Below are 25,856 nucleotides of genomic sequence, written 5' to 3'. Positions count from 1 at the left end.
CATTATTACATAGTATAATAATACCAATATTAGAAGATACATTTTTTGACATAATTTTTAACTTTCTCCATCTAACATGAAATTCACACTATTACCTAATTTCGACATCTTAGATCCATTTTCATTATCAAAATTGAAATTCGATACCATTTTGCTAATCAAATCAATTAATTGTCTTCTTAATAATGTATATCGATGCAAAAACAACTCAAATGCTTCTTCAAAGTTAATCCAAAATCTTTGGTCAACCCTATCAAATTTGATCAAACTAGGGCAATTTATGATTGCCAAGTGGTCAACCTTTGTCAAATTTATCTTCAAATCTATGAGATTCCACTCTCAATAATTCTAGAGCCAATCTAACCACATTCTACCAAATTTATCTCTTTTTTCCATCTCTTCAACCTTATTCAAGGGGCAATAATTTTATACCATTATTTCTCAAAACTATAAAGCAATCAAGACTTAATCACTAGGGGCGTCTTAGCTTCATTGAAACACATCAAGTTGAGATTCCTTGGATCTCTTGCATGAGAGATTTCATCACTTCACATAAAAATTGCTTGGGACAAGTACTCAACCTAAACAAGTGTATAAAGTTACATCATACCACATTAGTTTAATAGTGTTTAATCAACAATATCTATCCTAATATTTGGTTTCATCTCTTTATATCAAGTTGTACATTTAGATTAATCTATGGATATTTGTTCCATCAAGATCATAATTCATATAGATATTCTTCCTTGGATCAAGTTTGACATTAGTTCCTTTGAGAACAAGTCATTGCTTCAAAAAAGATGTTCGACATCAACACATTTTTTTCACTCAAGGTGTTGGTTGCACAATGACTCAAAGTGGGGCAAATGTAATCACCTAAATTTGGTCTAGCAAATTGCTTGCCCCTATCCTCAAATAATCACATTGAATCTTACGCTAGAACTAATTATGCTTAATTCATCAAATAATCTACAAATCAAATGCTATCTTAAGTTTCGACCACCTAAGTCTATAGCATCTCATACCTTATTTAATTATAAGAGTGTCCACCTTTTAATTAAATAAAAGACCCCACTTATGTGCACACATAATCAATTTTTAAAAATAAAATTAAAAGAAAACTAAAAATGGAAAGTGCATATTGTCTTAGAAGTTTTTAAAATTGAGAGCATACAAATCAAACACGGAAACATCAATACCTTTGCTCAACTTTGCATCTTGACCATTCATCTAATTTCTAAAAATCTATGAAATGAGGCCTCTACCTTATTAGCTCAAGGGATCACAATTAATAACATCACTATTTTGTTAGTTTACATTTATAGCATTTAACATCCAAATTGTTAGCTTAATATCATCTTAATTAGCTTTCCTTGATTTGCATGCATGTAGCTTAATCGTGAGGCAAGATAAGCTACAAACCTACCCAAATAAGTCAATTGTATCGTTTGTAGGTTATCTTACCTCATGATTATTTTTTGCGAAACATCAAAGTTTAAATTATCATAACAAATTACTACTCGTAATATAAATTATCAAATGGACATTTGAAATTATTATAGATTTAAAAGTCTTTAAAAACTATATTTTACATAAATAAACAAAACAATTGCTATATATTCTAAACATTCATTATAAATGTACAATATCAAGAATAAATTGTTTCCATTTAGGATCAACCCATTTTTGTTAAATTGAAACTAAACACCTATGAAAATTCTATAAAAACTTAAGAGGTTATACTACAAAATTTAGATGCTATTTTATGAAGCCAATCAATAAGCTCAATAAGATCACTTTAAAAAAGGCACGCTTTTCCTTAAAACAAGTTTTGACTTCTTTTGAACGCCTTTAGTTCTCCGTTTCTTCCACCCTAATCTCTCAACATATTCTTCAATTAACCTGCATTTCACTTCCATATTATTTTTCTTTCAAACCATTTCACTTTAAATAGACCAAACAAACCTTTTTTTAATTAAAAATAAATTTAAAAAATTAAATATCATTTTTTTTAGGGTGAGCTAATTAGAATTCTATTCAACTAGAAATGGAAAAAAAATTACACAAAGATTCCTGAACAACGATAGGTATTGTCCAAGCTTAAAGAAAACAAATCCAAGGAGGTTTATAACATAATCAAACTCAAGATGCCTTGAGATAAGATAAATCTATTAATGTCCAACCAAAGAAGCAACAGACACCAAGACACCAAAAGGCCAATAAGAAAAATACATAGAAGTACCAATTTAAATCATGATGGATTGAACAAAGTTGTGAGCTATGAATTAAGAGAGAGATCCATAATACATAATAGTCCAACTATAATCAATGTTATAAACTCATTCATCTAGATAATCAACAATACTCCACTCACAAGGAGTGTCAATAAAAAAGTCAAAATTTTGGGTCAAGCAAACAATTTGCCCTAGATTTTGAGCCAACGTCCAAGAAGATTAAGTTCTCATATTATTAAAAAAGAAAACTAATATTATTGAATCAATGCAAAAAATAAACAATTCAGCCCACAAACTTTCTCCATAGCACTAAGACAATATAAGCCTCCATGTAATTATTTGTATTGATCCTCAAAGTTGAAGAAAAAAGAGTTAACATTCAACCAATCATTACAACTCACAAATTACCTTGTAAAGCAACTATCCATATTTATCTTATACAATTCCATAGGAAGAGATTATTTCCCAACTTTATTCACTTTACGCAATAATCTAACCTTAGACTTTAGGTTTCTTGAGAAACTCAACTAGTGCAAATCTTACTTTTGTTAAAATAAGATTACCATAAGAATATCCAAAGAGCACTTGATCGTAAGTTTTCTTTTAGAGAGCTTAAAATCTCTTGCCAATATATCCAATAAGACTTTGATAGCCTTGAGAATTCAAACAATTCTTCTTCACCCATATTTGCTAAAGAATAAAAGTAGGTCCTATATTCCATGTAATCAAATGAATAGAGGTTAAAGATAGGAGATCAATGGCAGGAAGCTCAAAATTTAGATAAAAAAGCATAAACAAAATCATGTTTGAAAATAGACCACCATTTTAAGTACAAGCGAATGGGAAAGGAGAATTGAAAGAAAAGATACAACACTCCTCACTAGATCCACATAGAACACATCTAGAAGTGCCTTCAACCCCCTTATTTTTATATTATCCCAGGTGAGACATTTATTTTGAGAAAGAAGCCAAAAATTACAACATAGCCAACATTTCATATCTATTTCAATCCAATGAAATCCTCAACATAATCTTGGATTGAACCCCCAAGTACTATCATCAATCTCTCTCTCTCTCTCTCTCTCTCTCTCTCTCTCTCTCTCTCTCTCTTCATTCTACCACCATGAACACCTTGAAGTAACACATTCTTTGTAGTTGGTAATCGAACATTTGATGGTAAGAGTTGGGATATTTTAAAAGCATCTAGTTCTTGGCAAGATAAACGTTTTCTAGCTAAAGAAAATTAGGATATCCAAAACTTTTGACAAGTCTATTACTCAATTTTCCTTTTGAAGAATCCTTCTAAAGCATAATAATTCTTCCCTTACTGGGAGAAAGCCATTAGGATTAGACACAATATATTTTAGTTGGAGCTTTCCCTTTCTCGCTTGCAAAAATTGAACCTTTAATACAACATGTTATGGGGGGAAATACCAATTGTCCACTTCATAGTACTGAAAGAAGGTCTAATGAAATATTAAAACTTGTACATTCCAATTTATGTGGTCCAATGTCAAAGGCATCCTCAACTAAAATTTTGAATTATGTGACTTACATAGATAATTACTCTAGGAAGGCTTGGATTTATTTCTTTAGGTCTAAAGAGTCTAATGAATTCCTATGCATTTTTGAAGAGTTTAAGGCACATTGAGAGAACTTGTTTGGAAAGAGAATTAAAGATTTTTTTAGGTTTGATAATGAAGGTGAGCAAACTTCTTGTAGATTTCATGATTTCTATATTGAGGCAAGAAGCAAGAGGGAGTTTTGTGTCTGTTACAACCCACAAGTACAAAATGGGGTCATAGAAAGAACTAATAGATCTATTCTTGAAGGTACAAAAGCCATAATCAAGGCCTTCAAGCTTCCTTAGGTGTAGCAGCCTCAAGAACAATAGGCTATGTTCAAAATAAATGTCCTCATTAAATGTGACTCCAAAAGAAGCATTTTCATTAGCTAAGCCTAATGTTAGTCATTTGGGTATCTTTGGTGTCTAGTGTATGTCCATGTACCTAAAGACAAAATAACCTAGTTGGAATATTCAGGCAATAAATGGATATTTGTGGGTTACAATGAAAACTCTAAAGCCTAGGGGATTTATGTTCTTGATAAAAAATAGATATAGGTAAGTAGAGATGTTGCATTTGGGGAAGACATTGCTTTCAAAAAATCTAAATGTTCATGCATGGAAATTGATGAAGACCAAGAGACTCTTTAAGACATGGACATTGGTCACAATGTTGAGATTCAGAGTGAGTCCATAAAGCTTGAAGAGAATGATTATCCAAGTGAGCCTGTGTATCCTATTTATGGGCATAAAGATATTGTTGTGAATAAAAAGATACCTCTTTGGCCAAGGAAAATTATGTAGGAGGTGAAAACATTTACAACTTCTAGAGGTACTTTTAAAGAAAGTTAAAGACTAGATTATCTAGTTATGTTGCATTTATGTGTAATATTATTGGGATTGAACCTTCCAGCCTTGATGAAGCCTCAATTAGCAAGCATAAGAAGATTCTATGGATGAACAATATCAATCCATTATTATGAATTATGTTTCAGTTATTGTACCTAAACCTAAGGAAAATAGTTGTCTTCCAAGTGGCTATTCAAGATAAAGCATGGAGTTGATGGAAGCATTGAGAAATATAAGGCTAGATTTGTAGCACATAAAAATAGACTATAGAGAAATATTTGCTCCAGTTGCTCAATGTACTTCCATTAGGACCATCATGGTATGAAATACAAGGCTAGATTTGTAGCATGTAAAAATTGATTATGAAGAATAAATCGATACTTGATGGGTCTATAATTGTGTAAGAATGATGTTGATCTGAATCTTTACTTCAAAGTAGTCAATGGTGAAGCCTTAATCTTGGTTCTCTATGTTGAGGACTTATTTCTTACTGGAAGAACATCTCATCTCTAAATGCAAGGAGTTAACTTTAGAATTTGTGGCGAAAGACTTATGTCCATGCATTAATTTCTAGGTTTGGAGGTATGCTAGAGGCCAGATGGGGTCATCCTAAGTCAAGGAAAATACACCATTGACATCTCAAAGAGATTTGCAATGTTAGATTGCAAATCAATGTCTACACTGATGGCAACTAACTTGAAGAAATTAAATGAATTTGTAGCCAGTTCATAGCATGTAGATCCTACTTTATATTGACAATTGATTTGATCCTTGATGTATCTAATTAATACCAAACCCAATGTGTGTTGTGCAGTGAGTGCATTTAATCAGTTCATGTCTGAACCCAAACAAATACATCTAGTTACAACTAAGATATATTGAGATATTTGTGTAGCACAGTTTGACATGGCTTGAAGTATTCTCCTATTGTGGACTTTTAAAGGGCTATACATATTTTGATTGAGCGGGGAGTGTTGCTGGTCAGAAGAGCACCTTTTGTTGTTGTTTTAGTTTGGAATCTGCTATGAATTCTGAGTGTAGTAGGAAACAATCATGTGTTGCTCAACAAAAGTTGAATATGTTCCAGCTGCCATAGTAAAACAAGAAGTAATGTGGCTTCATAAGCTTCTTGCATAATTGTTTCGACAATCATTGGATACTGTGATTATTCATTGTGATAACCAAGCTCTATGGAGCTTTCTATCAATCCTACGTGTTGTGATAGAACAAAGCATGTAGAGATCAAATATCAATATATTAGACATATGGTGCAAAGGAATGCTACAATCAATGTCCATTAGCACTAATGATTAGAAACCTGATACTCTCACCAATCCCCTTGCCAAAGTGAGGCTTTAGCATTTTCGAGACAAGCTTGGAGTTGTGGAGATTGAAGCCCTTGTTGAAACGTCTCAACATTAGTGATTCCTTCAGATGTACTATAATGAACCCTTCTTTGTGAGGGAAAACGTTGAGGTAAATCCCTTGTTAATGCATTCTTCTTTGTGTGTGAGAGGTTTGAGGAGTAAGCCCTTGTTAATGCATTCTTCTTTGTCAAACAGGAATCTAAGGCCAAATCACTTGATCCACCCTCTAGGAGTAGCCACCATGGATGGTATGTGAAAGAATTCATAACTTAACACATGTTTATTCACCCTTTGGGAGTAACTATGGTGAATGCCAAGATGAGATGACACCGCCATATTCAATGATTCTATGATGGACACTTGTGCTAATTTATATTTCCATTCATGGGAATAGCCATGATCGACCCACCCTTTGGGAATACCCATGGTGGAGGTCATGTGAGTGATGCCATTTCTCAAAACTTGTATTCATTCGCCCTCTGGGAGTAGCCACGATGCATGTCATGATGAAAGGAAGACATCAATTTGAGTGATTCCATGATAAGCGCACACACTTGTGCATGTTTACAATTCCATTCATGGTAGTAGCCATGATGGAACCACCCTTTGGCATTAGGCATGGTGGACTTTATAACTTAGATATCTAAGAAGAATCTTACTAGCTAAGAGGGAATTTTGAAGTTAGTGTCAGGAGGGTATTTATATCTTCTCAAGTGATCTATCGCATCACTTGAGACAATATTTATTATGTCTAATAAACATCTTTAGCAATGGTTGAGACAAGCATGAAATCAACCATCTAAATACTGATGGAATGAATTAAATCTCCAATTTGTTTATTAATTAATGTTAATCGTGTAAGAAACAATCATATGATAAATTACAATTAAGGAAGTTATGATAAGTATGGATTACTAATAGACATGCCTTTTGGTAATTTAAGAGGCACAATAAGTTGCAATGGAGGGTACCTATATTGCATCAAGTTGTTCATAGGAAATAGACGACAATTATTTATGTACAAACACAATGACCATAATATATAGTAGGAGATATTATATATATCGTAGAGGATAATATATATCTTGCAAAAGACAATACACTTATTGCAAAGGATAGTCTATACATCACAAAAGATAATATAGATTTCCAAGAGGATAATACATTATTAGAGAAAATAACAGTTATGATAACATATATTGCAGAGGACAATAATACATTGATAAATATATTCAAAATCATATATGTTCTATAGAACAATAGCATTGTTAAACCAAGTTTTCAGGACAGGGAGGGTAGGGGACAGGGGGAGGAATTTCAAGGACGACCAATATCTTTTGCCAAGTTTGGGGATGACCCAAGGGACAACTATATAAATATAGGGAAAATATTAAAAATATATAGAAATTTGCATACATACATTGCATTTATAAGAAAGTGTGGATAAATTATAATAACCCTATTCAATTATGCTTCTAGCAATACCACTTATCCAAACATTTGACATTTCAACAAACACTTGGCAAACAACCCAATTATCATTGAATGTATAGTACTTAAAATTCCAAAACAAGATATCGAAAAATGCAACAACTGTTCACAATTTCATTTGACCTTAGCCTTATACATTGCTCAAATAAATATCAAGCACTAGTATATAAATTTGTCATGTGAATTTGCACATCTAAATCTTTAACAAAAAATTATGAATTTATTCGTTAACTTAGTATGCTTAAGAAAATTCTCACTTGCAATCACATAAAGATTTTATCACCAGCAAAATCATAAATGTTCAGCCTGGAGAAATCCAAATAAAAATTTATCAGAAATCAGAGATATAATTTACCAAACTCTCCAAGATAGAATTGCCCTCTCAGCCATAGTCAATATAGTAAGAGAAGACGTTGAATTATTCTAGCCAACATTCACTCCTCGGACACAAAGAATACAATAGAGAAGATTCAATCAATATCCCAAAATATAATTAAATCACTATACATCAACAATGATTCAAAACAATTCTCAAAAACTAATTCACAATACCTCAGTTGTTAATTAAAAAACTACTTCTCAGTATCAAAACCCTTATACTTCAACAAGGGCATCAAAATTCAAAACCTCAGAAAAAGCCCCAAAGGCAACCAAAAAAACAAATTATCCAAGCATGCTTTTCTCAACAAATAGGCTTGTATTTATAATCTCCAAATGCCCTTTTTGTTGTCAAAATGTAACTTCACTCAAGAAGCTTCACCACAGAACATTAATTAGAAGTTTCCATTAGGTTCTCTCACTTGACTTGGCTTAACTAATTAATGAATGGCTCTTTCCAGTGATAACTCAACTCTCAACTTAAATGAAATTATAAAGTTAAATTATAACGTTATAATAAGTCATTTAATAAATTAATAATAATTTGGCCACTAAAAATATAATAACTCCCAATATACTTGTCATTTAAATGTCATTTGAAATAGAAGTTATACCTATTATTTCTTTATGTGACCAAATGCACTTTCTAAAAATAGAAAGGGTCCATCTCGATCAACACCAACTCACCACAATAGTAAGTACACAAAACTAAGCCCAAATAAAGTCCAATTTGAGCCAAATGAAGACCAACATGTAGCTTACTAAATTGTGAACAAGATAAGACCCTCCCAAGCAAAGCCACTGCCATAGAAAACCCTCTATCCACCATAATTAGCCTACGAGGATCACAATAATAGGCTAATCTCAAACTTCAATGCCAACAAAAATAGGGGCATTATAGTCCTCCCTCCTTGAATTGTTTGTCCTCAAGCAATCCGGCAACATAGTGAACTCCAACCTCCACATGGATTCCAAATGAAGAAGTGTGTGACATCCTTGTCAACACTGAACCAACTATAAACTAGCATCATTATGACCAACCACATGTTCTACAACATAGTACCCATAACTTTTGTTGATAATGTAGAAGTTAGGATGTCACTAGAAGGAAACTCCGTAGAAGATCTATGTGCATCCTCTTCTTTCCTGTATCCACCCACATAACATATATTTGACTGGAATCGTGATCATCACCAACAATCCCTAAAAAAGACAAAGCTACATGAGAACCATATGTACTCATGCCAATTCTATCAACAATAGGTGTAGCTACATCAAAATTTGTAAACCCAAGGACATCATCGTCACTGTAGAGAACTTAACCAAATCTACAAATGGTGAAAATTGAGCCCAGATCCTTAGGTGAGTGATCAACACCAACTTCAAACAACGGATTGTCTTATGACAATGTTGCATCCATGTCAAACATAGGATTATCCATGAAGTGAACCTCACCACTGTGTTGATCTGAACTATAACATGACTCTGCCTCAACACCACTCAACTCATCATCAATGACATGTGTACTATCATCAGGGCACACATCTACAACCACTTGCATACTACTAAACTCCTCAACAAATGGTTCAATTGGCACAAAAGTAGCTACCGATATGACATTATCATCACATGCTCCTATTATCACTATCGTTGCATTGTCATCAAATACATGATTTTGGGAACTCATGCCACCAATTGCATCATCTAACTCAACCGGACATGAATTCTCATCACATTCCAACTCAACTATGCCCAACTCATGTGGAGACTCATAAGAAATGTATGACACATTTGCAGCCACAACTATATCATCACAATTCACTCCTTGAAAAAGTGATATCATGCTCTACTCGAATCTCAAATTTTAAATCGGTTGGGTCATCCCTTTGTGATTTTGATTCAACTCATTCACTAGCACATCCAATTGTTTCACAATACCTTGTATCTCAGATTCTCCATCCCTAGGTGAAGAAGTACGCCCTTTGCGGGTATAATGAATACCAAACCTCTTGAAACCATCCATAACACTTAAAACTGAATCTCCAAAACAAAACACCAATCAAACTGAGCCCAATTCTTGTAGACTTGTAGGACACCACTATGATACCACTATAATAACCCTATTCAGTTATGCTTCTAGCAATACCACCTATTCAAACATTTGGCATTTCACCAAAAAATTGACAGACAACCCAATTATCATTGAATAAATGGTATTTAAAATTCTAAAACATGGTACTGAAAAATGCAACAATTGTTCACAAATTCATTTGACTTTAGCCTTATACATTGCTCAAATAAATATCAAGCACTAGTAAATAAATATGCCATGTGAATTTGCACATTTAAATCTGAAACAACAAATGACACAAAATTCTAAATTTATTCATTAACTTAGTATGCTAAAGACAAACAATAAGAGGGGTCTGTTCTGGATATGTAAAGGAGGTTCTCAGGCTTTGTTTTGGTCTGATGCTTGGGATGGATTCCCTTCCATTTTATCCATATACCCTCATCTTCAGCCTCTTTGTGACTCTTTTCTGGCCGCTGGATGGGATAAAGTGGCTCATTACAAGACTCCTTATCAATTGGGACCTGTTGTTGGTTATAGATGGAAGCATTCCTCTGATTGGCCTCCTGGAGGTACAGACATGGATCGTCAGGAGCTTTCTCAAATTCTGGCCTCTAGAGAGTGTTCCTCTTTGCTTGGTCCAAATGTATTGGCTTGGGGCGGTACCTTGTCTGGTAAATATCATGTCTCTGTTGGGTATCAGGAGATAACTAGACAATTATTTGGGGATGCTGAGGTCCCTTGGTGGAAGCAAGTCTGGAATAAAGTTTCTTGGTCCAAGTGCAATTTTTTCATGTGGCTAGTGGCTCACAACCGTTGTCTTACCTGGGATAATCTTTGTAAACGTGGATTTCAGGGCCCCTCTTATTGTGTTTTGTGTGGTAAGGGAGAGGAGTCTGTCTCCCATCTGTTCTTCCATTGCTCCTATTCTACTCAGATATGGCACCTTTGGTGGAGCGCTTGGGGTTGCTCTTGTCGGCATGCTTCCTCTTTGCTTGAGTTCTGGGCTCACTTGGGTAGTGCTCCCTCCAAGTCTTCTTCTCTCCATGTTGCTTGGATTGCTGGCCCATCTTTCATGCTTTGGCATATCTGGTTGGAGAGGAATTGTCGCATATTCCAAGATGTTCGGCTTGGTGTTTTGCATCTTTGGTGGAAAATATCACATTCTCTCCAGAAAACTATTCTTGTGAAGTGTGAGCTTGATGGGGGTATGGATCCGGTTGATCTTGCTATCTGTAATCGCCTCAATTTTCATCTGCAGGATGGGGTTGCGGCTCATAGGTTTCCTTCTATGTCCAGGCAGCTTCACCATCAGAGGAAGGGTCGGGTTAACCGGGATGGGCACTGGACTCCTCCTCCCTGTGGAGTTCTAAAAATTAACATTGATGGTTCTTCTCGTGGGAATCCTGGTCCGGCTGGTATTGGCGGATTGGCTCGTTGTAGTTCTGGGAATGTTAAATTTTTCTTCTCAATTCATAAGGGTGATTATACTAACAATCTCATGGAAGCTCAGGCTATTTTATATGCTGTGGAACAGTGTTGCTTGTGGGGATGGAGTAAGATTATTTGTGAGTCTGATTCCCAAGTGCTGGTGAACATGCTTTCTTCGCAAGAGCTTGAGGATGTTAGTTGGCAGTTGGCCACTGTTGTTAAGCAGATTCTTTTCTTCTCTTCCTCTTTTCAGTTCATTAGGTTCAAGTATATTCCGCGAGAATGGAATAGACCTGCTGATTGTTTAGCCAAATGGGCTTCTAGTCATGATCCGGGTTGGAATATTAGGGATAGAGGGCAACTGTCCTTTGAGATGGTGCAAGAATTTGATGATCTTGTTGCTCACGATCGAGCTCCTTGTTGAGCTCTCCTTGTTGTATTCCTTTCTGTCTTAATAAATTTTTACCCCTCTTTTTGCGGCGACAATTCCCACTCGCAATCACATAAAGATTTTAGCACCAGCAATACCACAAACGTCCAACCTTGAGAAATCAAAATCAGAAATTACTAGAAATCAGAGATATAAATTACCAAACTCTCCAAGATAGAATTGCCCTCTCAGCCACAGTCAATACAGTAAGAGAAGATGCTAAATTATTTCAGCCAACAATCACTCCACAACCATAGAGAAAACAATAGAGAAGATTCAACCAATATCCTAAAATATAATTAAATCAGTATACTTCAATCGTGATTCAAAACAATTCTGAGAAACTAATTCACAATACCCCAACTATGAATTAAAAACCACTTCTCACAATCAAAACAAATATACTTCAGCAAGGACATCAATATTCAAAACCTCAGAAAAAGCCACAAAGGCAACAAAATAAATAAATTCTCCAACTGTGATTTTCTCAACAAATGAGCTTGTATTTATAACCTCCAAATGTCCCTTTGGTTACCAAAATGTAACTTCACTGAAGAAGCTTCACCACAGAACATTAATTATAAGCTTCCATTAGATTCTTTCACTTGACTTGGCTTAACTAATTAATAAATAGCTCTTTCCAATGATAACTCAACTCTCAACTTAAATGAAATTATAAAGTTAAATTATAACTTTATAATAAGTCATTTAATAAATTAATAATAATTTGCCCACTTAAAATATAATAACTCCCAAACTACTCATCATTTAAATACGTCGTTTGAAATAGAAGTTATACCAATTATTTCTCCATGTGACCAAATGCACTTTCTAAAAATAGAAAGGGTCCATCTCAATCAACACTGACTACAAATAGTAAGTACACAAAACTAAACCAAAATGAAGTCCAATTTGAGCCAAATAGAGACCAACATGTAGCTTACTGAATTGTGGAGAAGTTAAGACCCTCCCAAGCCAAGCCACTACCACAGAAGACCCTCTATCCACAATAATTAGCGTACGAGAATCACAATAATAGGCTAATCTCTCAAACTCCGATGCCGAGAAAAATGAGGATGTTACATAAACCATGTCATTTAAACATCATAGAACCTTAACATGCAACATGCCAATAGTCAAACTCAATGCTCAATATGGATTCAAAACTTGGACTTATTGTGAATGTAATATCAAAATAGTAACATTGAAATTTGAAATTAACCTAAAAACAAATGCAAAATTCAACAGCAACAAGAACAATAACCCACCTTCCAAATTGAAGCGCACTGTATCTTTTAATTCTGAAACTACACCTCCAACTCATTTTAAGTGGATTGATATTAATTGTAAAAGGTCTTCTATATAGTTACAATCATGATATAGGTATGTTACAATAAGACGATATCTTGATGCAACCTCCAATATTGACCATATCTTCCACAAAGGATCCAGATGAACCCAACATTGATTTATTGACACAAAATGACATAAAATGCATGTTCTAATTCTGTAATGCACTCTTTTCAAACTCTCCCAACACCTTACAAACAATCTGCTATGTGATTTAGATTGTGTAGCATGATTGTAATAGTGTACTTAATCTTATATTGTCAAATACTAATCAGAGGACCCCAAATAGAGCAAATTAACTACCAAACAGTAATAAGCATGTCAAAGTGAACTTGGAAGCAACGGCTCACTTTAAATTTAAAATAAAATGATTTATAAAAAAAAAAATGACGTTTTTTAAAGCGTTGAGGTTGCCTATCTAATCGGGGAAGCCCATCTGTCCTGGGGACTTCCAAGGTCTCCACAACCATCCACGGGACATACAGGTCTCCCCCCAAAAAAAAATCTAAAGCTCCCAAGTTTTTACGAGATTTCCTGTGAATTTTCAGAAAGGGGAGGGGGGGACATCCCCAAGTCCCCGAAATGTTTTCAATACAGGGATGGGAGTTTTAAGGCCGAGGATCGTCTCTAGTTAACACTAAACACGAGCAAATCTAGTGCAGATCAAGATGTTGATACAAATATATACAATCATATTTGTAAGAGACCAATATACATTAGTTCAACATATAGAATCAGATACACTGTAATCAGCAATTGAAGATCAGGCCTTTGTGAATGGTCATATAATTGACCATATTGTAATTAATCATTTCAACATTTAAAGGAGAGTATTGCTGGGTTTTTCACCTCAAGGTTTGAAGGTTTTCCCAAGGTATATGCCGTGTTTATTAGTTTGAATTCTTTTTCTATTAATCTGATTCAAAAACAACATCAAGAACTCCATGGGAAGCTGAAGGAGACAAACCCCAACTGAAAGTATTTAAAGGACACTATTGCTGGGTTTTTCACGTTCAAGTTTGAAGGTTTTCCCAAGGTATATGCTGTGTTTATTAGTTTGAATTGTTTTGCTGTTAATCTGATTTAAAAACATCATCCAGAACTCCAAAGGAATTTGAAGGGGACAAACCCCAACTGAAAGTTAGGATGGAAGTTCCTCTAAAGGATCAAAAACAACATGCCACAGTTTTATAAACAAACCTGCCTAATTGTGAAAACTTGGCCTCCTTCAAATGCATTATTTCTGTCTTATTATTGTGAAGACTACAGAGATAAAAACCTTAGCCACCAAAACAACCTCCAATCTCCTTAGGCTGCCAATGTGCATGCGCCCAATTTTCAAAGGGGAAAGTAGCTTTGAAACCCATAAACTAACAAATAAGTGAATGCTCTAAAAGATAAAGCACAAACTCTATGATGAATTCACGGTTAATGACCACAAAGAGTCATTCTTGCCACCTTTGCAAACAACCATTCAAATGAGAACAAGGCTCCATTCCATGAGTATCCTCAGTATCATGTACTGCTTGCACTCAAAAATTAATTGCATTAATATTCAGAAAGTGAATCATCATCCATTTGAACTATGTACTTGAAAGAAAAGGAAATGGTCCCCGCTAGAAACAAACATAAAGGATCAAAACTTTCATGCACAAGCAAAAAACGAAGAAACAATTTTTAGAAAACAGAGAGCAATACAGATCTCTCACATGTAATGGCATGTGAAAGCAAGAACATGCAACAACATACAAGGCCAAACAGATTCAGTGCAGCAGATCTATCTTCATTCACAGAAGCAACTTCACCCAAACATTGCATATTTGGAATCCTTCAAAATATATCATAAATTGAACTGTCTAAAAAGTAATTTTAAAATGCCACATAGCTACACGACTTAGTATCTCAATCAAATAAAAAATAAACAGAAAAAAGTTGCAAACAAGCATCATTTTACTTCATATTATCTCCTTCTACAAAACATTTAACTTGAAATAACTTCAGCTTGAAACTTACATGGCACAAAGTGCTTTTTGAGATGATGCTACCTCATAGTCTGGAAAACTTTCCTTGAAGTGGAAACTCAACCAAACATATAGCTCTAGAACCTTAACCAAGAAAATCAAAATCATATGAGAGAGAACAAAGAACATGCCATTATAATGAGTATGGCTAAAGCGTCTGATTAAAATGAATATTAAATTCATGACCGTAAAACACACCTTAAAAATGGACTCAAGCTCCATTAATGCTTCAAATGATGTTGGTACACGAAGGCTTCCAGGTATAAAAAGCTGTTGTAAGTGCACCAAACCTTTTTTCGCATAAGCTTCTGCAAACTATTTGACCATTCAAAAATAAAGAATACGTTTTCAGTTATTTCTGAAAATTTTGAAGGAATCTCTCTGCTTTCCATTTGAAAATAAGATACGTTGCTAAACCCTAGAGATAATAGAGCATTGCTTACTTGAATGAGTCCTTGCACTGAAATATCATCTTCCGTATCAACAGGACTGCACAACTTAATTTTGTTAGTCGAGTCATCCTCATATATTTTTCTGTGATCAGCAAAGAAAATAACTACATTTTGAAACATTAATATACAAAATAAGATGGAATTAATTCTTCTGCTGGTTGGAAATGTCTGTACAAAATAATATGTAGGCCCCTCTTTAGCATATTATGACTTTGTCTAAGTGGTATGATATCATATTTTCACTTTCATTGAGTTTTCTAAAATTAAGTCCTATCTTTAAGTAAAAAAACAAACATGATTTTTAACTTTTCTTTTTCAGGACCACTTCTGTCTTCTGTTTCACTGTTCTAAAATCCAATCTGATCCTTTTACTTTCATTGCTTTTCGATAATTATAGAAGCTACATATGATTGTCTTTGATCTGTCAAAACTAAAATTACAATTTTTGAAAAAATGATGGAAAGGAGTGACAATAGAGCTAATATTAGGAGGGCAAATAGATTAGTGTCAAAAGGAGAAGGCAGAATGAATGTTTAACATGAACCTATATTTTAAAATCTAGATAAAAATATTCAAGAGAAACAAATATTGTCCTTTGTTCTAACCTAAATAACGAAGAAATCAAAAGCTGTGTCTTCCAAAAATCTTCTAAAATTCTAAATCATTAATGGCATTCCTACCCCTAAAGTCAGATATACCTAATATTAAGAATTTAACATCTCCACTTATGATTCCTCAATAGTTTGTTTCCTAACTACTTATTGATATCCATAGGACATGCTAAAAAGAACATAGCCACTTTCTGTCCATCTTATGTTTTACATAGTTACCATACTCATTTATAATCACCACATATAATCTCCTTTTCATCGAAGAAGGAAAACATGGAAAATGTTGGTTCACTATTCCATAGATATAATATCTTCCTTTACTGTGTACTTTCTACTTTAAATGTTGGTTCACCAATTCGCCTACCTGTATCGCAAACTTTAACTTTGTATGCAAGCAGGCAGCAATCAACAACATTTATATTTAAATTTCATGATAGTTTTCGTGCTTGACATTAAACATCTACACTTACACACATTTTCAAAATGTGAAGTTGTATTAGGAAAAGCTAATTATGTGTCTCGAACTCTTCAACAGACTGGCATTTCTTCTTTGGAAACACACAGCTAGACACCTGATTTTTCAACTAGAAACTTCCCAGCCGTTTCACCATTTGCATTATCATTCTCCAAATGTGCTTTGCTGGACAACGTAACCAGTAGATAATATTATTACTACTTCAAAGATTTGATACAGTACCCTTCAGAACATACTATTTTTCAAAAGCATTTTTAATGCATTGACAGTATAGAAACTGCATTCATATTTCCATAATGCAAATCAAGTAATCCTCTTCTGCTTGAACAAATTAGCAATTATCATTGGACTAGTGATTATTTTTCATAAATATAAACTTCAGTATCACCAGTTCTTGCATTGACAGTAAGAATATCGTTAACTAGAAAAACATGATCTCAGGATTTTTCAGTTCTAAAATCAATTTTTAAGATGACTTTTCGACTTGACAGAAAAAGACTAATAGAATCTTAATATGAAAAATATGTTCTGTGATCACCTTTGCCCCACAATGTATCTCAAACTTAGTTACCGGATTAATACCCACGGGTCCTGTACCAGGTTCAGATACACACCTGGTATAGATACGTCTGCGGGTACTTGCTGGGTTCGTCCAGGGTACTTATATGCTTATTTGAATATATTTAAGAATGTCAATTAGCATTTAGTATTTATTCTTGGCATTTGGCATTGATCAATGATCAAGTATCATACTATGAAATGATTTAGTTTTACAATTCTGTATATTTCTCTTTTTATATTGTCTATATAATGTATATACACACACACCACACACATGTACCCGCAAGTACCATAATGGGAAAATCAAATCATGTACACACATACTAGGTTCTTGTATCCAAATCTGTCCCCAAACCCATACCGGTAACTTATATCTCTCATTTTTCCATTTCCCCTTCAAAGAATTCTAGAAGCTTTTGTATCTTGTTACAAGCCAATTTGAAGTGACATTCCTGCTTTTTAAATGACAATAATTGCTGTTTATTTAATATCAATAATTTGATTTAATAATTCCTGTAGGGTGGTTGAATGCAATCACAATCTGTTCAATGACATGGCTTGGAATTAGTGAAAGGTAAAGCAAAATCCCAAGGCTCAAATAGAGGGAGGAAACTCCAGATATTTTAAGCTACAATTCATTTCAAAAGAAAATGAGAAAGTGGGGCAACCCCTAAAGGAAAATGGAGGAAAACGTTGCTTTCTAAAGTAATGGTTTCATCTTGTTTATTTCCCATTAATGTTAATTCATTTCTCAATGGAAAGAGACATTGAGTTTTGTAAATTTTACTTCGAATCAGTAATATTTCCATAATGCTAGCTTTTCAAACAATTATTGTTAATTGCATTTTTTCCTCAATATTGGGAACTCTGCTATTTTTTCTTTTATTTGTTAATAAACATCAATCAATTTTAAAATTAAGAATTCCATTTGTTTGATAAATGACAAATGACATTAAAATTTTCCTGCAAATATTTAATAATTTTAATCTGTAAAGTACTGGAAATACTCTAGTAGCACTCACTTTGTAATAATCCTAGCTGGTTATCGGTCAGCCACACAAATTTTCTATGCTAAGTAGTTGTTTGACATTACGTTGAACCCCCAACAGCAGTGACGCCAAATTCTGGAAATGTAGCACCAATTATCACAGTAACAATTGCCTTCTATGCAGCAGTACAGGCGATTAATAGCAGACCTCAGAAATCCCAATGGAGTGGCAATAATCAACACCCAGCAACAGAGAAATTGGGCTTTCGAACAGCGTATCAACAAATAAGGCATGCCGATATGCAGGTAAATGGTGCCCAGAATTTGCAGCAGATTGATGCCAAAATGAATGATAATTAGGCACCCCAACTCATAAACAATCTGCCCCGGTAAACAGAGATATAGCCTCCTAGCTAACTGAAGTAGTTAGCGCTCACAAAAAGATATGCAAACACCAAGCACACCAATATAGCAGGCCTTTAATTTCAGAATATCCACATTCCCAAATTCAAATACAAATTGTTCTCAAACACAGGAATATAATTCTCCAAAATCAGAATCACGATTTATTAATAATATAGGAATAGGAATTACCAACATTCTGGATTATAAAATGCCAAAAAGTCTTCAGAAAAGGCTTGCCCTCTCAGCCACAGTTAGCACAGACAGAGAGAACAGCAATATTCGAAATACAGATCAAACAGAACCACTACACCTCAGCAGTAGTTTGATTTCACCAATCAGGAAAAACCCTCTCAACAAAACAACAAAAGCAAATAGACAATGAGATGACTCATTTGCTTCATGAAGCCACCTTTTATAATCCAATTGTCTTCACCAACACACCATTAATTAGAAGCTTCCGTTAAATTCTTTTAAGAAGTGACCTTTTTACCACGGCTTCATGAAGATGCTTTTCACTTAAGAGGCTTCAACCATAGTTCAACTTCTCGTTCTCTGCCACTTTTGGCGAGGCCAAAAAAAAATTCTCGGCAAATATTGGGGAGAAATTGGCAACTTCTAAGGAAAATATTCAGATTTTTTAAAAAGACTTTAATTTAATTAAAAATGCATTTTTTCACAAAATTCAATAGGTAGATGCATGTATTGAGTCAGTAAATGAGTAAACAAACCAAACAAGCTGATCTAGATATATATAAATGCAATAAGTAACAAAGTCGCATCCTCATGTGGAATGTCGATGGAGTCACAGAGTTTGAACTTTGAAAAAAAATACAAATAAAAAATACCGAATTGTCTTTGTCAAAATATAAGCAAATAAAAATGTCAAGTTCAATATAAAACTAGTCTACATCTTCCTCTTCCGCATCCTAGTAGTTCTAGTAAAAACTATGGGAGAGGGAGGGGGTCTAGCAGCTCGAGCCATAGTAGTCATTTGTGCTGGTGTTGGTGTTGGCCCTGGCAATGACTCCTTATCATCCTCATCCTCACTATCACTATCCTCACTCTCACTGCCCTCCTCCTGAATGTTGTCTAGTCCCACTGCAATACCACCCTCCTCCATAGCCTTCCTCTCCAACTCATATATTTCATCCTCAGTGAACAATGAAGGCTGCTCCTGTGCTGTCCAATCACCAAAAGAATTTATGTCATCCAGATCAAGTGGCTCAGTTGTTGCTGCCATTACCTTTCTTATGCGCAACTTGAGGTTATAATGCACAAAGACAAGGTCATTTAGGCATTTTTGTGCCAACTTGTTTCTCTTCTTTGTTTGAATAGAGTCGAACAAGCTCCAATTACGCTCATAACTAGATGAGCTACAAGGCTAACATAAGATGCAAAGAGCAAGCTTTTGCAGATTTGGGACATTACCACCCCAATTTCGCCACCAAGCATCTGCAAGATAAATATTAAAGAGTTAGAAAGCAAGATGAGGACAATTTTTTGTAGCTTATTTATCGACTTATCATGCATGTGAGAGACTCCAAATTCCAAATATTGTACTGGGGTTTGAGTGTGTCTGCCTCTCTTTGCCAAGGTTGAGGAGAATGGTTTGCCTGTTGCTTTTGATACACTTCCATCTTGGCCACAATGAGGTCTCTCACCATAATGTCAGGTACCATCCTTTGCATGCATTCACTAAAGCCCTCCATGACCACTCCATTGGGATTCGCATATGATGGAGAGAAGCGGTAACAAAGGTTGAGGAAATACCCCGCTACATGAATGGGTTGGTAGAGCTGATTGCTCCATCTCCAGTCAATAATATCCTTTATGGGCTCAAATTTTAGGCTCTCCCCTGTGCTTATTTCTTATAGCCTCTTTCGCCCTATCCATGGCCTCATAAAGGGACCCCATTGGGGTTTGTTCCCCATCTACCAAGCGGAGAACTCTAACCAAGGGCTTTACCACCTATAATTGAAAAGTAGAAAACAATTATTAATCAAAGAGTAGGGTTGTAAATTAATAATGAAAGACTTGATTAATAAGTACAAAGAAAAATCAAATTTTGAGGTTTCCACATTACCTCAATTTTTGTAGCTCGATCAGAAAACTGGATGTCAAACACAATGCGTGCAACACTCTGCTCGTTGACCTTCTTTGAATAACTTGACTATAGCCATTTTGGACACACAAACATCTGCTTCAAAGGATTCATATGATGAAGAACACTTTGCAATGTTAAAAAAATTGTTGCAAATCTTGTGACCACGGGTCTAACCAACTCCTTGTCTTTGGTGAAGTCTCTCATCAAGTGAAGGACTCAAAAGTGATTGTAGATATATTTTGTTATCTTCCTTGCTTCCTCTACAACTAGTTTCACCCAATCCAATTTCCCTATATCCTCCAAAAGAAGGTCAATAACATGCACTGCACAAGGAGACCAAAACAGTGTCTTATGCTTTTCTTGTAAGATCCTACCCGCTGTCACATATGCCGCTGCATTGTCGGTTATGATTTGGACCACATTCAGCGCCAACCTCCATCACAACATTCTCTAGCATTCAAGCCAAAGTCTCAGTCGTCTTTATCTTGTTCAAGGCATCCAAGGATTTAAGAAAGATTACTTGATCCTTGCAAGAAACTCAAAAGTTGATGATGGTACGGTTTCTTCCATCCGTCCATCCATTTGAAAGTACGGTGCAGCCATACTGTCTCCGTTGTAACTTTGCTCTTCAACCACATTTTTACCCCTAGAAACAACATCTCTCAACAATCTATAAGCACAAAATAAAAAATGAGATTAACTTTAAGTATACAACTTTGATTAAGAAAAATTACTTTCAACAAAAACAAGTAAATTATAAAACTATAGAAGTATTAAAGTTTGAAACAAGTGAAGTACCTCCCACTCAAGGCTGCAGTAGGTGGCTTGTACCTCTTTCCCGCTACCATACAACTAATCACAAAATTCAAAAAATATGGACTTGCTGCAACATTGGAGAGCTTGTTAAAATACGAAAAACCAATACATTTTATGTCAAGTTGCTCATGCACATCACGGTTCCATCTAGTACCCTCCAAGTTGTGCTCCAAGTGTGTTTCTATGCACAAAATAACTATCAACAGAAGAGTTTTGTGTGCGGATCCGTGGGCCACAAAAAGAGCCCACTAACTACTTCTTCATCAAAGGTGACTGGGATACCTAGTCACATGACACAACCCACATCATTTTATTACGGATCATGATAATTGTTTCAGCACAATCATTAGTCGTGATTAGAAAGTAATAAATCATTCTTAAAAGGAAACATACCTTGCGATTCGTAAATAGTTGCCTTTATGGCCAATTTTGCCCTTTCCCTTTTCAACTTCTCCTCTTGGGCACTAAGAAAAACAATCATCTCCCTTTTTATTTCCTCCGTAGTCGCATCACAAACCCTTGCATCATGCTTTTTTATACTAGCAAGGTGGTACTTCAAAAGAGATATGCCTCCACGGATTTGTTTTTTATATTTCATGCATATGCCACTATTATACTTTGTTCCTTCAAAGACATATTTCCATGCAAAGTCCCTAGCCCCTGTTTACCGTACAGGGCAAAAAGATCAACACATGTAGTATAACACGATTCAACGCAAAATAGATACTTTATTCATATATGCACTTAATGATTACAATCCAAATACAATGACTACAATGATCACAATGATGATTCCAAAGTCCATCTCAGATGTGTACATATACCTTTTCGAAGGGGTGACTCAAGCGTCACATGCCCGTTCGGATACTACTCTACTCGTCGGCTACACTATACATTTTACCGACAACATCATCCCCCCCAAAAGAAAAGTCGTCTCCAAATGACAATTAACAAAATAAAATACATTAACTGACTAACTACAACAAGATAGATCTACTTCCATCACACCACTTTCACATTTGTCCTGTGCCTGCACGAAACTGGTCTCCAAACCACGTTGCATCTGTAGCCTCTGCTAATACAATACTATCGCCTTAATCAAGCTGACCTTGATAGCCACCCGTGCTGCTTTCTCTGCTTCCAACTCCTGGGTACCCTGAGCCAAGTGTCACTGTACTGCCTTCAACTAGATGATCAACTCCTCCCAAGCTCTCTATGCATCCACCAAGATAGCCTCACATCCAACACTTACTCCAAGCGTATCACCTCTCTCGGAGGGCTTGATCTATGCTCTCTCCATCTTTAGCACACTATGCCTGCAGCAGCTCTAGGTCTTATCAACTGGTTACACTTCCCACAACTGATAACTGCACCGACTGGGGGTCTAGGGGGCATCACCCCTAGCAGGGTCGAGGGGCAGCGCCACACAAAAGTCCATGGAACACACCATTTTTGCGAATTTCTTCTAATCCCACACTCTTTCTACCAACCACTTGCGTTTTCTACCTGTTTGTCTTTCCCTTCCCTTCGGCATCATACATTATTCATTCTGAACAAATTTTATGTGTCGTCAATCTTTTTTTTTGCTCCTTTCTCTTTTGATTGCTTCCTTCTGCCCTTCTCTTTTGACTATTTCGAACATACAATGCCCAATAAATAAATTGCAATTGCCATATGGCAATATCTGCACGCCTATAGTGGTGAGTATTCCCACCTGTCACGTGGGCCCGGCAACGGCGCCAAATGTTTATCGTACAGCATAAAAAGATCAACACATGTAGTATAACACGATTCAATGCAAAACAAATACTTTATTCATGTATGCACTTAATGATTACAATCTGAATACAATGACTGCAATGATCACAATGATGATTCCAAAGTCCATCTCGGATATGTGCATATACCTTTCCGAAGGGGTGACTCAAGCGTCACGCGCTCATTTGGATACTACTTTACCCGTCGGCTACACTATACATTTTACCAACAATAGCCCCCTTAGGACGTGTACCTATAAATCCATATGGACATGCTACAGGACCAATGGGAGATGCTGCAACTGACTCAAACGTAGAAGAAGTCGTATTTGCTAGAAAATCAAAGAATAAAGCAAAAAATGTATTAGCCTTTAGGTTTTGAAATTATTGAGAAAAACTTGATTGTTTTTAGAAAAATTGCAAAAAGATGGTGTTAGGTCTTTGTCATTACACTCTAAAACGTATTAGAGAACATTACAAATGGTATTCCTAGAGTCTTAATTAAGTTAGATGCAAGATATACAAGTATGGGAAGACAAAAATAAGTTTAACTCAAAAGAACAAAAAATTGAGAAACTTACTTGTGGATCCGGATTTGCTTGGAAAGAGCTTTGAATCCGCTCCTAATCCACTGGAAATCACTACAAATCAATGCCAAACATTTAGGTGCTGCTCCAAAACCCTTCTCCTCCACCCAAGACGCCGAATGCAGCAGACAAAACAATAAAATGATTTTTTTTTGGCACAAATATTTATTGGATGCCGCCCGCGAGAAGATTGCAAGTTATCATGAGAAATTAGCGATATATTGCTAACTTCTCGCCAACTTCTTGCAACGAGAAGTGCAAAATCTTGGCCCCCGAATTTGGCAATAAAAACTCAAGTTTTCTCGCAACTTGGAACTTCTTGCAAAAAGTTGACTTATCAGGGATAAAATGATGAAAAGTTGAACTATGGGTTTAACTTCACAACACCAAATTATAACATAAAGCAACATCAAGTACTTTATATTAATGAAGCTTCATTAATACTCACACCAACCATTCTTGCAAAAAGTTGACTTATCAGGGATAAAATGATGAAAAGTTGAACTATGGGTTTAACTTCACAACACCAAATTATAACATAAAGCAACATCAAGTACTTTATATTAATGAAGCTTCATTAATACTCACACCAACCATATGCAGATGGTGACCAACAACTAATGCCACTATTGAATTGCCAAACATAGTAACTACCAAAAATAGACTTACTAAAAATAGCAAGTACACAATTGAGAGCCTCAAATCTCACTATCAGCTCACGAGGGTCGCGATGATGAACTGACCTGGCTAACAACAGAGACTTGCCAAAATGCAGACATTACAGTCGTCACTCCCCAAGATTGCTTTTCCTCAAGTAATCCTGCAACACACTGAACTCCAACCTCCACCTCAATCCCAAATTAAGAACCACATGATATCTCTATCATCACTGAGCCAACTATACACTAATAACATCGTCAGAGCCAACAACATAAATTGCATGATAGCACCCAAAACCTACACTTTGGATGTAGAAGTCAAAGCATCACCAAAAGACAACTCTTTAGGAGATCTCAACATACTCTCCTTCATTGTACCCTCCCAACCATCCTACCAACAATCCATCTTAGGCACAGACTATAAACACTCATCATAGTATATACTCTACAACCACTATGACAATACCTATCCTCATCCTCAGGCTACTGTAATGACTCCGCCTCAATCTCATCATTATAAACCCACATAGCATTGTTTGCTGCCCCCTTCGACGTCAACGCACAAGTATAACCTTTAGAGAGGCCTTTTGCACCAAAAGCAAAGTTGTATCCTCCTTAGGTCCTCCCAAGAAATATCATCAATCCTCCCAGTTCATTTTCCCTTGTCCACAATACGCAAGGTCTCCTCATCAACAAGCAAAGGAACAAAAGACTTCAAAGCAAAATTGCCTCGAGAAGATGACTCTAAATCCCTTGCTTTCCTCATTGCCTCATGTAAGGAAGATGGGTCCAATAACTTAACCCATCTTCGGAGTGCCTCAACCAATCCCTCTATAAACAACAACACTCGTCTATGCTTTGATATATCATAGACCATAACTGAGAGCCTTTGAAACTCACCGATGTAACCCTCTAAAGCACTAGACTCTATCAGCTCAGCCAACTCTCTGAAGTACACCTTGGGATCCTTTCTATCAAATCTCTCAATTAATCGATTCACAAACTCTTGATTGGAAATGATCTGATCAATGATGAAATGAAACTGACCAATGATACCACCAATCATGAGCAACTTCATCAAGACACAACACACCAAATCTGATAGTGTCAGCCTCAATCATTGAACACAATGCCAAATATGTGTAGAGCTTATGCACCCAAGCTCGAGTTGTCACTCTACCACTATTATCAAAGTGTTAATGTTTTAGCATCAGAAGAAGCAAAACATGGATTATTTGATATACTGATAATTACT

The 25,856-nt window shown here is 35.5% G+C and overlaps 1 protein-coding gene across 5 annotated transcripts in view; it reads right to left on the bottom strand.

The window, feature by feature from the left end:
• Positions 1-1,528: 1,528 nt before the first annotated feature.
• ATSUV3 (ATP-dependent RNA helicase) overlaps positions 1,529-25,856 on the bottom strand; it is a 232,967-nt gene continuing 208,639 nt past the window's right edge. For 3 of the 5 annotated variants that reach the window (XM_089803965.1, XM_089803964.1, XM_089803967.1), the window contains 4 exons: positions 15,630-15,675; positions 15,385-15,501; positions 15,179-15,270; positions 1,529-1,902 (listed from right to left, as the gene is read on the bottom strand). In XM_089803965.1, coding sequence (XP_089660091.1) covers positions 1,794-1,902; positions 15,179-15,270; positions 15,385-15,501; positions 15,630-15,675 — 364 coding nt within the window. In that variant the 3' untranslated portion in view covers positions 1,529-1,793. Of the gene's footprint in view, positions 1,903-14,373; positions 14,688-15,178; positions 15,271-15,384; positions 15,502-15,629; positions 15,676-25,856 lie in introns of those variants that run through there. The other 2 variants (XM_089803966.1, XM_089803968.1) reach the window with 1 other exon arrangement.

This window comes from Cupressus sempervirens, chromosome 10 (assembly GCF_028749045.1).
Source record: "Cupressus sempervirens isolate cs-2001-9-10 chromosome 10, ASM2874904v1, whole genome shotgun sequence".
NCBI classification, from domain to species: Eukaryota; Viridiplantae; Streptophyta; class Pinopsida; order Cupressales; family Cupressaceae; genus Cupressus; species Cupressus sempervirens.
The sequence above is the reverse complement of the archived record's forward strand: the minus strand, read 5'-3'. Positions and strand labels throughout refer to the sequence as shown.